General features: G+C 40.0%; 1 protein-coding gene across 5 annotated transcripts in view; it reads right to left on the reverse strand.

Moving 5' to 3' along the window:
• Nucleotides 1-14,811, reverse strand: part of LOC134343917 (probable E3 ubiquitin-protein ligase HERC1) — a 295,654-nt gene that overhangs the window by 113,357 nt on the left and 167,486 nt on the right. For 4 of the 5 annotated variants that reach the window (XM_063042842.1, XM_063042841.1, XM_063042838.1 and 1 more), the window contains 4 exons: nt 12,279-12,406; nt 11,176-11,408; nt 3,908-4,173; nt 19-74 (listed from right to left, as the gene is read on the reverse strand). In XM_063042842.1, coding sequence (XP_062898912.1) covers nt 19-74; nt 3,908-4,173; nt 11,176-11,408; nt 12,279-12,406 — 683 coding nt within the window. The remainder of the gene's footprint in view (nt 1-18; nt 75-3,907; nt 4,174-11,175; nt 11,409-12,278; nt 12,407-14,811) is intronic. The other variant, XM_063042839.1, reaches the window with a different exon arrangement.

Genomic DNA, 14,811 nt, shown 5'->3' on the forward strand with positions numbered 1-14,811 from the left:
CTTTAGTGTTCTACGTACCTTCATGCATATGTTCATTCTTGTTGATTAAGTCAGGCGCTAATCCTTTTGCTCTGCTGGTGTGGGGATAGGGATGAGAGGAGGAAATGAAAACATGTTAGGAACTTGATTATATTCTGTTATACATGTTTCATTAATATTCAAAGAGCAATGTATGACTTCAGTGAATATTTCTTTTTGTCACAATTACTTTAATTGAATATAGAAGTACTACAAAGCATCTTAGATGATGCTTTTTGGCAAGTCACCAATTCCAATAATTCAACATTTTCAACAAAGATGAAGCCTTTATGACTGACTAATAGAGTCACACCAATCAACTGCTCCGTTGGATGCGGCATGAAGCTCAGTGGCAGAGATCTGCTTGCTGCGATTTCCCAGCATTACTCAGGGGAGGGTTTTGTTGGTGGCATGAGAGGGAGGGGAAGGAAAATTGCCTCTTTGATCCTCAACCAGGTCAAATCAAGCACAGGTCTGATGCCCCAGTGAGATCAAAGGGAATTTTAGGGTGTCCATTGTTAAAGACCCTCACCATCCAGGACATGGTCTTCTCGTTACCATCATCAGGGAGGAATTATAGGAACTTGATGACACACACTCTTAATGACTTAGGAACAGTTTCCTCCCCTCTGCCATCAGATTTCAGAGTGGTCAAAGAAGCTATGAACACTACCTTAATATTCTATTTTTGCATTATTTATTATTTTGTAATCATTTGATTTTTATATGTTTGCACTGCATTGCTGCCACAAAGCAATACCTTCCATGGCATATGTCAGTGATACTAAATCTGATTTTGAAAGCAGACACCAGTTAAGTGCTTTTATAAATTATTTTGCTTTTGTTTAATCCTGCCACATCCATACGCTACAGTTTAATTCACTTATAAAACATTAAAATGATTAATTGTTTACTTCAATTCTGGTAGTTTTGAAAGGGTGGCGCAGGAACACGATTATCTTTGCTGGCTCATAGTTGCAGCAAATAAAGTTCAACCCTGATCCTTGGTACTGTCTGTGTGAAGAAGTCACATTTTCCTTGTGACCATATAAGTCTCTCCCAGGTGCTCCAGTAACACCCACTCACATACCTCACAGACATTATGGCAGATGAACTGACTAAGGTAAATCGGTAGGAGAATCAAGGGTGGGAAGAGGAGACAATTGATGGGCATGTGTGGGGATAATAGACTGCATAGAAATAAATGGGACAATGGAAATGAGAGGATTAATCTGAGAGCCAGCATAGATTCAATGGGCTGAATATAGCCTCAGAGAAGGCTCTTAATGAAAATGCAATTTATAAAATCCTTTACAAAATAAATAGGGAATACTAATTACTAACCATTATTCTATTTTTACTATATTATTTTTGTTAGAGGTCTCTTAAAATGCCTTTGTGGAACTGTTGCTGACACCGTAGGTAATAGAGACATCTAATTTCATGAAGAAATTGAACTACTGCAGAGTTTATCTAGATTAATGTAAGTTTGTTTTTAAAGAGAATGTATATATCCGAATAAGATGCATAAATACTAACCTTCTCACCCTTGTTTCAGGGAAGTATAGATTACTTCATTTGAGTTTAGTGCTTTCAACAGCTGTTTAAACTAAAGGTAGTGACAACAACTTCTACAGACTAATTAATATCAATCCAAAGTCAAGCACTAATGTACAAAAAACACTGGACAGATTTCTAACAGTTTAAATTTTAATCAAATTCCACTTGCAAAAAGTGTAATTAAAATAATCAAGAATGATGAATAGAAAATGCTGGAAAGATTCAAGCCTCTATTTTTTGACTTCACACTCAGCATCCTTGCTTATCAACAAGATATAATTTTCAGTAGAGCAGGCAAGAAGCAATGACAGTTTAAAAGTAGAGCTACAGAAAAGGAACTGCTTGCTAGTAGATCTTCTATCCATACAGACCTGGTACTGCTTCATTATTAAAAAAAAATTAGTCTTCCAAATATACTAATCAAAGCAAAATTCAGGTCAGATGAGAAAAATGTAGAAAGTAGTGAATCTTTGGAAATGTTTTCATAACGCTGTTCAGGTTTTAGCAGCAAGTATAGTAAAGACACAGATCAATAATTTTGTTTTGATATTTGATAGATGGGATTATTTTAGGAGAGAGATGCTGAGGTCAAAGGTCATATATGATGCCACTGAATGGAACATTAAGTAAGAGGAGGTGAATGGCTTACTCTTGCATCTATTTTCTGTGATGCTTAAGTACTGTCCAGGGGTGGCTCTGACATCCATCATCATGAAGTGCTTTTGAGAGGCTGGTAGTTGGCTTTAACTCCCAGACTACCTTGACTCCTGCAACTCACCTACTGCTAAAACAACTCTATGGCAGATGTTAAGTTCCTGGCCCTACACTCACCTTCGATGCATCATAAAGACAAGTGTTACACTATCGTTTACTGACAACAGCTCCACCTTTAATATCCTAATTCCAAAAAAAATCATTTCCAAACTCCTAAATGTGGAACTCAACATCTCTCTTTGCAACTAGATCCTTGATTTCCAGACCAAAAGACTGCAATAAGGAAGTATAGGCAGCAATATCTCCACCACAGGTACCCGAAACACTGGCGCCTCACACAGCTGCGTCCTCAGCCCCCTACTCTACTCCCTGAATGCTCACAACTGCTTGATCAGATTCTGGTTGAGAGCTTCGGGTTCCTGGGACTGCACATCACAAATGGCCTTTCCTGGTTGAACCACATAGACACCATGACCAAGAAAGCTCACCAGTACTTCAGTAGGCTAAAAAATAAAGTGGCATTGCCCCCTTTGACCTTCTCCAATTTTTATTACTGCACCATAGATTGCATCCTATCCAGATGCATCACAGCTTGGTACTGTTCTGCTCATGACTGCAGGAAACTGCAGAGTAGTGGACACAGCTCAGTACATCATAGACTCTTTGGACACTTCTTGCTGCCTCAGTAAAGCAGCCAGCATAATCAAAGACCTCACCCAGCCCAGACATTTTCTCTTCTCTCATTTGGCAGAAGACAAAAACAGCCTGAAAGGACGTACCACCAGGCTGAAGGACAATTGTATTCCACTGTTCTAAGACTATTGAACTGTCCCTAGTACAATAAGATGGACTCTTGACCTCAGAAACTACCTTGTAATGACCTTGCACCTTAATGTCTCCCTGCATATACTTTCTCTGTAAATATTTAATTCTGCAATCTGTTATTATTTTTCCTTAAGCTGTACTACCTCATGTACAATTGTAATGAATTGATCTGTATGAACGGTATGCAAAACAAGTTTTTCACTACACCTTCATAGATGTAACAATAATAAACCAATTTATCAATTTATTTTATCTAATTGAGATATTTGTATAACCACAGTAAATTCATTATCATCTTGGTAGAGATGCTTCACACTTCACTGTGCAGTGGTCTCAGGGAACTTTGAAATAATATTCTACCCTTTACATACAGAATATCAATTACATATTTAACTAACACTTGTTCAAGCAGACCACACTCTTTGTTGCAAAAACCTACAGCACTTTCTCGAAGTAAACTCATTATTAACTTGAACAGATTCAGTGAATTATTTATTCTGATAACAACATCAGGTGAAGTTGCTGATCAGTCAGCTAAAGATAACAAATTTTAAAATATAAAAGCAGTCACACTTTATTCTAATATTTTGCAACTTATAAAGATCTCTACAAAATATTAATAGTTAATTCAATAATGCATTTTTCATTTCTGAAGTTTTTAATCAATTATGCCAATAATACTGATTTCTGAAAGGTTTAGAATGTTGTCTTTTATTCCCCTCTTAACTGGGTTAAATAATCTAAAGAACTCGAAAAAATATTAGAATCGTTTTTTCAAAATAATACTCACTGACTTATTTTGGTTTGCTTGTGTCTTGGTTTCTCAGCCAAGTATTTTCCACGGCAACTGTTGCACATCAGATAGTACGGGCTCCCTGTGCCACACTCTCCCCCAAACCAACCATCAACGTAGTCCCCATTGCTTCGGTATCCCATGTGGCCTGCACTCTCTCCACAACCAGGGTGATGCTGCTTCATGTGATTGTTGAATTGCATTGTACGAGTATCACACAGTTCACAGATCACAGCTTCCTCTGCATCTGAGCTATCCTGGCACTAAATGAATGCACAAAGCAACATAAACATCTTTAAAAAAAAATCAAGAAAATCTACAAAAATGTTTTAATGTATTCCATTTTTGTGCAGGAATTTCAATACAAATTTACACTTAATTTAGGAAATATTACTAATAAAATGCCCCCAAACAATTACATAGAACATAGAATAGTACAGCACATTACAGGCCCTTCGGCCCACAAAGTTGTGCTGACCCTCAAACTCTGCCTTGTAGTGACCCATTTTCTAGCACCCACAAACCGGCTCACGAAACAGCGCATGCAGGCAGAGGGCCGGCCCCAAAAAGGGCGCCAGGCCATCTTAACCAACAGGGGGAAAATCCCGCGCGTGGAAAGGGTCTGGGAATATGCATTCCCCACGGCAGTCCCGCCCCAGGGAGGACGGGAATGGGAAGGCTTTAAAGCAGGCCACGAAGTTTGAATAAATCTCTTTATCGCAACTCCAACTCACCGACTCCGTGTGGTTATTCTAGCGCTGTGTGTAGCACACCGCTACAGCCTCCCATATAACCTCCCACCTTAAATTCCTCCATATACCTGTCCAGTAGTCTCTTAAACTTCACGAGTGTATCTGCCTCCACCACTGACTCAGGCAGTGCATTCCACGCACCAACCACTCTCTGAGTAAAAAACCTTCTTCTAATATCCCCCTTGAACTTCCCAACCCTTACCTTAAAGCCATGTCCTCTCGTATTGAGCAGTGGTGCCCTGGGGAAGAGGCGCCTGCTATCCACTCTATCTATTCCTCTTATTATCTTGTACACCTTTATCATGTCTCCTCTCATCCTCCTTCTCTCCAAAGAGTAAGGCCCTAGCTCCCTTAATCTCTGATCATAATGCATACTCTCTAAACCAGGCAACATCCTGGTAAATCTCCTCTGTACCCCTTCCAATGCTTCCACATCCTTCCTATAGTGAGGCAACCAGAACTGGACACAGTACTCCAAACGTGGCCTAACCAGAGTTTTATAGAGCTGCATCATTACCTCACGACTCTTAAACTCTATCCCTGGACTTATGAAAGCTAACACCCCATAAGCTTTCTTAACTATCCTATCTATCTGTGAGGCAACTTTCAGGGATCTGTGGACATGTACCCCCAGATCCCTCTGCTCCTCCACACTACCAAGTATCCTGCCATTTACTTTGTACTCTGCCTTGGAGATTGTCCTTCCAAAGTGTACCACCTCACACTTCTCCGGGTTGAACTCCATCTGCCACTTCTCAGCCCACTTCTGCATCCTATCAATGTCTCTCTGCAATCTTCGACAATCCTCTACACTATCTACAACACCACCAACCTTTGTGTCATCTGCAAACTTGCCAACCCACCCTTCTACCTCCACATCCAGGTCGTTAATAAAAATCACGAAAAGTAGAGGTCCCAGAACAGATCCTTGTGGGACACCACTAGTCACAATCCTCCAGTCTGAATGTACTCCCTCCACCACCACCCTCTGCCTTCTGCAGGCAAGCCAATTCTGAATCCACCTAGCCAAACTTCCCTGGATCCCATGCCTTCTGACTTTCTGAATAACCCTCCCGTGTGGAACCTCATCAAATGCCTTACTAAAATCCATATAGATCACATCCACTGCACTACCCTCAACTATATGCCTGGTCACCTCCTCAGAAAACTCTATCAGGCTTGTTAGACACGATCTGCCCTTCACAAAGCCAGGCTGACTGTCCCTGATCAGACAATGATTCTCTAAATGCCCATAGATCCTATCTCTAAGAATCTTTTGCAACAGCTTTCCCACCACAGACGTAAGGCTCACTGGTCTATAATTACCCAGACTATCCCTACTACCTTTTTGAACAAGGGGACAACATTCGCCTCCCTCCAATCCTCCAGTACCATTCCCGTGGACACGAGTACATAAAAATCCTAGCCAGAGGCTCAGAGATCTCTTCTCTCGCCTCATGGAGCAGCCTGGGGAATATTCCATCAGGCCCTGGGGACTTATCCGTCCTAATGTATTTTAACAACTCCAACACCTCCTCTCCCTTAATATCAACATGCTCCAGAACATCAACCTCACTCATATTGTCCTCACCGTCATCAAGTTCCCTCTCATTGGTGAATACCGAAGTGATTCAATGATAACAATGGCATGTGGCAAAGGAAATGTCGCAGTAGTTATGGAGGATTTCAACATGCAGGTGAACTGGGAAAATCAGATTGGTACTGGACCCCAGGATAGGGAGTTTGTAGAGTGCCTACGGGATGCATTTTTGGAGCAGCTTGTACGAGAGCCGACCAGGGATAAGGCTATTCTGGATTTAGTGTTGTGCAATGAACAGGATTTGATAAGTGATCTTAAAGTAAAGGAGCCATTAGGAGGTAGTGACCATAATATGATAAGTTTTTATCTGCAAGTTGAGAAGGATAAGGGCAGATCAGAAGTGTCAGTATTGCAGTTGAACAAAGGAGACTATGGAGCCATGAGGGAGAAGCTGGCCAAAGTTGACTGGTCGGATATCCTAGCAGAAAAGACAGTGGAACAGCAATGGCAGGTATTCTTGGGAATAATGCACAAGGTGCAAAATCAGTTCATCCCCCGGAGAAGGAAGGATTCAAAGGGGGGAAAGTGGCCACAGTGGTTGACAAAGGAAGTCAGAGATAGCATAGCATTAAAAAAGAAGTATAACAGAGCTAAGGTGAGTGGGAAGACGGATGACTGGGAAATTTTTAAGGAGCAACAGAACTTAACCAAAAAGGCAATACGGTGAGAAAAAATGAGGTATGAACGCAAGCTAGCTAGGAATATAAAGGAGGATAGCAAAAGTTTTTTTAGGTATGTGAAGAGAAGGAAGATAGTTAAGAACAATGTTGGGCCCTTGAAGAATGAATTGGGAGAAATTGTTATGGGAAACAGAGAAATGGCAGACGAATTTAATAAGTACTTTGGATCTGTCTTCACTAGGAAAGACACAAGCAATCTCCCAGATGTATGGATGGGCCAAGGACATCGGGTAACAGAGGAACTGAAACAGATTGACATTAGGAAGGAAACGGTGATGAGTAGACTGATGGGACTGAAGGCTAACAAATCCCCAGGTCCAGATGGTCTGCATCCTAGGGTACTAAAGGAGGTGGCTCTGGAAATTGCGGATGCATTGGGGATCATTTTCCAATGTTCCTTAGATTCAGGATCAGTTCCTGAGGATTGGCGAATGGCTAGTGTTATCCCACTTTTTAAGAAAGGAGGGAGGGAGAAAACAGAGAACTATCGCCCTGTTAGCCTAACATCAGTAGTGAGGAAGATGCTAGAGTCCATTATTAAAGATGACATAACGGCATATCTTGATAGCAGTGATAGGATTGGGCCGAGCCAGCATGGATTTACCAAGGGCAAATCATGCTTGACTAATCTATTGAAGTTTTTCGAGGACGTAACCAGCAAGATAGACGCGGGAGATCCAGTGGATGTGGTGTACCTTGACTTTCAGAAGGCATTTGATAAGGTACCACATAGGAGATTGGTGGGTAAAATCAGAGCTCATGCCATTGGAGGGAGGATATTGACATGGATAGAAAACTGGTTGGCAGATAGAAAGCAAAGGGTAGCAGTGAATGGGTGTTTCTCGGAATGGCAGCTGGTGACCAGTGGGGTGCCACAGGGCTCGGTATTGGGACCACAGCTGTTTACGATTTACGTCAATGATTTAGAGGAAGGCATTGTGAATAACATCAGCAAGTTTTCTGATGATACTAAGCTGGGTGGCAGTGTGACATGTGATGAGGATGTTAGGAGAATTCAAGGTGACTTGGATAGGCTGGGTGAGTGGGCAGAAACTTGGCAGATGGTGTTTAATGTGAATAAGTGTGAGGTTATTCACTTTGGGAGCAAGAACAGGAAGGCAGATTATTATCTGAACGGTGTGGAGTTAGGTAAGGGAGAAATACAAAGAGATCTAGGAGTACTTGTTCATCAGTCTCTGAAGGTGAATGAGCAAGTGCAGCAGGCAGTGAAGAAGGCTAATGGAATGTTGGCCTTTATTACAAAGGGAATTGAGTACAAGAGCAAGGAAATCCTTTTGCATCTGTACAGGGCCCTGGTGAGACCACACCTGGAGTATTGTGTGCAGTTTTGGTCTCCAGGGTTAAGGAAGGACATCCTGGCTGTGGAGGAGGTGCAGCGTAGGTTCACTAGGTTAATTCCAGGGATGTCCGGACTGTCTTACGCAGAGAGATTAGAGAGACTGGGTTTGTACACGCTGGAATTAAAGAGATTGAAGGGGGATCTGATTGAGACATATAAGATTATTAAGGGATTGAACAAGATAGAGGCAGGAAATATGTTCCAGATGCTGGGAGAGTCCAGTACCAGAGGGCATGGTTTGAGAATAAGGGGTAGGTCACTTAGGACAGAGTTGAGGAGGAACTTCTTCTCCCAGAGAGTTGTGGAGGTGTGGACCGCACTGCCTCAGAAGACAGTGGAGGCCAATTCTCTGGATGCTTTCAAGAAGGAGCTAGATAGGTATCTTATGGATAGGGGAATCAAGGGTTATGGGGACAAGGTAGGAACCGGGTATTGATAGTAGGTGATCAGCCATGATCTCAGAATGGCGGTGCAGGTTCGAAGGGCCGAATGGTCTACTTCTGCACCTATTGTCTATTGTCTATTAAAGTATTCATTGAGGACCTTGCTCACTTCCACAGCCTCCAGGCACATCTTCCCACCTTTATCTCTAATCGGTCCTACCTTCACTCCTGTCATCCTTTTGTTCTTCACATAATTGAAGAATGCCTTAGGGTTTTCCTTTACCCTACTCACCAAGGCCTTCTCATGCCCCCTTCATGCTCTTCTTAGCTCCTTAAGCTTGTTTCTTGCTTCCCTATAATCCTCAATAGACCCATCTGATCCTTGCTTCCTGAACCTCATGTATGCTGCCTTCTTCCACCTGACTAGATTTTCCACCTCACTTGTCACCCATGGTTCCTTCACCCTACCATTCTTTATCTTCCTCACCAGGACAAATTTATCCCTAACATCCTGCAAGAGATCTCTAAACATCGACCACATGTCCATAGTACATTTCCCTGCAAAAACATCATCCCAATTCACACCCGCAAGTTCTAGCCTTATAGCCTCATAATTTGCCCTTCCCCAATTAAAAATTTTCCTGTCCTCTCTGATTCTATCCTTTTCCATGATAATGCTAAAGGCCAGGGAGCGGTGGTCACTGTCCCCCAGATGCTCACCCACTGAGAGATCTGTGTCCTGACCCGGTTCATTACCTAGTACTAGATCTAGTATGGCATTTCCCCGGTCGGCCTGTCCACGTACTGTGACAGGAATCCATCCAAGACACACTTAACAAATTCTGCCCCATCTAAACCCTTGGAACTAATCAGGTGCCAATCAATATCAGGGAAGTTAAAGTCACCCATGATAACAACCCTGTTATTTTTGCACCTTTCCAAAATCTGCCTCCCAATCTGCTCCTCTGTATCTCTGCTGCTACCAGGGGGCCTTTCGAATACCCCCAATAGTGTAACTGCTCCCTTCCTGTTCCTGACATCCACCCATGCTGACTCAAAAGAGGATCCTGCTACATTACCCACCCTTTCTGTAGCTGTAATAGTCCCCCTGACCAGTAATGCCACCCCTCCTCCCATTTTTCCCTCCTCTCTATCCCTTTTAAAGCACTGAAATCCAGGAATATTGAGAATCCATTCCTGCCCTGGTGCCAGCCAAGCCTCTGTAATGGCCACTACATCATAATTCCATGTATGTATCCAAGCTCTCAGTTCATCACCTTTGTTCCTGATGCTTCTTGCATTGAGGTACACACACTTCAGCCCTTCTACCTTACTGTCTTTACACCGTTTATTCTGCTTCTCTTTCCTCGAAGCCTCTCTATATGTTAGATCTGGCTTTACTCCATGCACTTCTTTCACTGCTCTATCACTCTGGGTCCCATCCCCCTTGCAAATTAGTTTAAACCCTCCTTTATACAGAAGTAACGCAGTAATTTAAAAAAAAAACATGGAATAAACATCCACATAACTTAATGGTATTTTACTTTTTCTTTTGGTTTACAAGAAGACACCAAACAGGAAAGCTTAAGAGATCATTAATTAGTTTGGTTGAAATTTTTAATACTGATTGTGAACAAATCCACTGTGCAGTGTCAATGAAAGCTAGCGCTGCTAGAATAACACTTACCACATGTGGGCACTACACAAAGCAGCTACTACAATGAAGGGTAATGCAGATTGACTGTAATCTTTCCCTTGCTAATATTTATATTTTCCAGTAAGGACCAGTTAATTCAACGGTAAACCAATAGAGCTGTGGACCTTCTGATCTGCATTGCTAGGTAATACATTAGGAGATATCTTAAAGCTAATAATGAACTTTACATGTTCATGGGAACTCTTGACAGCATATTATTTGAATACTTTTCTGTATTGCAGTAAATTACATTTCTCTGAGCCACAGAAAAATGACTTTGGGCTGCTAATAAGTAAGATTCAGTGGACAGCTTCCTAATTGGCTGAACAGTTGTTTGGTCTGCCAGTGTGGACATTCTTTCAATGAAAAAGGAATAGAAACAACAGTCAACCTGGAAGATGCATTTTTAAAATATAAATCTGATTATCACAATGAAAGTCAAGAGAAATAAGAAACCGGTCGAGAAAGGAAAAATGCTGTTTAAGATAAAAGTCCAAGAGAAAAAAAGGGCTAGATTCTGTAATTAATTAATCTAATTCTGTAATCCCAACGAAGAAGGAAGACAAAGGATCACCAATAAAGAGCAGCAATACAGTAGATCCTTCTTAGATAAACTTCATATAACCAGCACTTGGAATTATCCGTCCTTTTCATGTACAAAACAAAAAACATGATTTTCCTTTTTTACTGCATTGATAGCAGTAAAGATGTTCTTTATGTGTAACAATGGATACAGATAGCCTGACTAGTTATTTGAAAGGAACAACTACACAATAAAAGTATTGTAATTTTACCATGTTTGGCCAATCCATCATCTCAGATAACCAAATGCCTTGTGCTTCATTTTGAGTACCACATTCAGATGGAAACATATCATCAACAGAACCTTCAGATAGTGGATCCTCAGAAAAACAGAGCTCCAACTCTCCATCCAGATTGCGATCAGACATTGCATCAGTTTCCTGCCACCTTGTACTTTCAGGCTCTCTTCGTAGTGATGACTGTGGCATTGGAGGAGATCTGGATCCTTTATAAGACATAAATATTTGATACATTTGCTTATCAAGAATACAATATTAGTCAGTCATTGTAGTATTAATCAATTTTATATATATATATTTATGTGTGTGTGTGTATATATATATATATATATATATATATATATATATATATATATATATGGTGGTGGCATCTTGGCTGCATCGACTGCGCTTGAAGGCACTGTCCTCCAGTGTTGTCTTGGTGCTGTTTTTCCGACGAGTGCGCTTTTCTTCAGCAGCTATATTATGTGATTCCCCAAACATCAACCAACCATATTGAAAGAGAACATTAATGCATAACCTATTTATATTTTGTCTGAAAGAACTTGCGCAGAAATTTATTTCCTTCTCAGAATCCTGGTCAAAGAATTGATGGAATTTGGTACCTATGTAGAGAAGTGGTGTAACCCTTGGAAAGGTTGCTTCCTCATAACTTTTTTTATGTCCTTTGTAAATTCCTCTCTAAATCCACTACCTCAAGTCCTTTACTTCTTATTTAACATTTTCATTAAATTAACATCTTTATGTTTATTCTCTTCCTCTGGCATTCATTTATGTTTGTGATTCTGCTGACCACCATGGGACATTCCCTTCAGAGAGATAATTTTATTTGCTCTACTAGACAAAACTTCAATCTAATCATCCATTCTATAGTTAAAAACCAAATTCCAGGATGAAAATCTCTGATCAAAACCTTGAATTTCTGCTCTTAAAGTGATTATCTAATATTACTCAGCTTGTTGCGTTGTATGCAGTCTTTGCACTTCCGAAATTAGATGCACAGACTTCCAGTTATAACGACAAAAACAACAGTAGGATCACAACTTACACTACTCACTTACGTAACCAAACCTTACCAGCTCTTAAGAAGGTGGATCGCTGTCCTTGGCTTGCTCTGTGTCTTCGAGCTGGTGGAGGCCTATTTCTAGTCAGATGCACATCAATAAAGTTTCCCCTTTCTATCTGATCCAAACCATCAGTATTTCTGTTTGTAGATAATAGGGAGTTAAAGGTGAAGAGAGACAGGTTTGAAACGTAACATCAATAAATAAACTTTGTGACATTAAAGCAGCAACTTCTGTATTGGTATAAACTATTGGTAGTTTTTGTAGCCTTCAAGTTTCTCTAATTTGGAAAATTTACTTAAGAAAAATGATTTAAAAATCATATGAAGAAAGGACAATTAGCTCTTAGTTGCAAAGGGTTAACTTGCAGGTTGAGTCTGTGGTAAGGAAGGCAAATGCAATATTAGCATTCATTTTGAGAGGACTAGAGTACAAAGGCAAGGATGAAATGCTAAGGTTTTATAAGGCATTGGTCAGACCACACTTGGAATTTTGTGAACAGTTTTGGGCCCCTTGTCTAAGAAAAGATGTGCGGCAATAGAATGATCACAGCAATGAAAAGTTACCTGCTGGAGTTTCAAAGACTGAAAGGGGATCTCATTGAAACCTATCGAATATTGGAAGGCAGAGGTTGACAGGTTCTTGATTATTCAGGACATCCAAGGTTACGGGGAAAAGGTAGGAGAATGAGGGTGAGAAGGGCAATAAATCAGCCATGATGGAATGGTGGAACAGACCTCATGAGTTGAATGGCCTATTCTGCTTCTCTCTTATGGTCTTATGGTTTATGTCTCCAAAAAAAAAATCACAGAAATTATGATACAGAAAGCCATTATGCCTATTACATCTAAGCTGGTATATGATTCTATTCCAAATTATTGAAGTTCAATGCTGGTTACCATGCTTAAAAATTATTCAAGTATTAAAAGGCAAACGTTTCAGTTACGTTGAACTTTGTTGAATTTACTTCATTTATCTATTTAATACCTGTATGATGTTCCCAAAACCTCTAGTTGGCTTACATTTCCTTATTCCTTCCTCAGAATTTATCTCCTTTACATCTGAAACCCTGTTTGCTAAACACCGTTTCTAACTAAAGCAGATTGCACTTTGGTATAGTGACTAAAAAAATCTAAACTGAAGAAGGGTCTTGACCTGAAACGTTGACTGTTTATTCATTTCCATAGATGCTGCCTCAACTGCTGAGTTCCTCCAGCATTTTGTGTGGGTTGCTCTAGATTTCTAGCATCTGCAAAATCTCATGTTTAAAATCTAAGCTAATTGTTTTTGTAAAGCTTTAGTCTGACAGTGTAATTGTGTTTTATTCTTCTATATATTCCTACATTTTAAGAAACTTAACTTTGTTCACAATGTGGACGCTACTGATGTGCTGATTACTACTTGTAAACCTTTGTGTTCCACATGTTGGACGGCTATGTCATGTTTTTTGATCCCACCTATGCAACTTTAAATATGTGTCACATGATTCTCTAATTGCAAAGCCTATCAACTTCCTTTGAAAATTTTAAACAATCTATTTTGTCTCTAATGTTCACCTTATTTTTGTTTGCTATCAATTTGGATGGCATGGTAACGTAGCAGTTAGCAATGGATCGGGGTTCAATTCCCTGTAACTGTGTGGGTTTCCTCCCACATTCCATGAGTTCAGGTTAGTAAGTTGTGAATATACTAGGTTGGCTCGTAAGCATGGCAACTCTTGTGGGTTGCCCAGCACAATTCTCGCTGATTTGATTTGATGCAGACGTATGTGCCAAATAAAGTTAATTTTTTTGATGTTTAAATATACCTAATCATCCCATCGAAGTATATTTGAAATACACAGAAGTTAATCACAACAGTGGCTAATATGTTTTTGCATAAAGGAATCGAAATGTGATCATTTGGAAAGAAACTTTTATTTTAAACTTTAAGTAAATAATTTTCCAGAGGATAAACAGAAACAGCTTGGTGACAACCAATTGTCTGTTTGCTGTTTTACAATCTAGTGTGCATCACTGTAGAAGGCCTGCAATTCACACAGCAAAGTTTTTGCCATTGATTTAGTTTTAAAAAAAAGCCTAAGTGCATATGTTTATTAAGATTTTTTAAGTATTCTAGCCCACTTAGGTATAAATTATAAGGAGTCAGATCCGAAAGGACATCCCTACTTCAGTTTTACTCTCCTACCCTTTAGAACGTTTTTTCAGGCATTTGTCATTTACAATTTATTTTGCTTTTGTATTGTTTCTGACAGGGTAATTCATGCAGTAGCATTTTAAAAAGAATTAACCCAAATATTTCAGTATTCTTGTTGGCAGTTGAATTTCCTCTGGGAACAGAAGGGAAAAAGGATTGATGGTTTAGTTTACTAACGTAACTCAAGTTTTTTTTGCAAACAACAGGAATTCTGCAGATGCTGGAAATTCAAGCTTTTTTTATACATTTTTCTTTGCTTTGCCTTTGCTTGAAACCTAAACTGTTTTAACTGTTAATTTTAATGTTAATTTCAAACTGTTAATGGAAAATTTAATTTTATTATAATAAA

This window comes from Mobula hypostoma, chromosome 3 (genome assembly GCF_963921235.1).
Source record: "Mobula hypostoma chromosome 3, sMobHyp1.1, whole genome shotgun sequence".
Lineage (NCBI taxonomy): Eukaryota > Metazoa > Chordata > Chondrichthyes > Myliobatiformes > Myliobatidae > Mobula > Mobula hypostoma.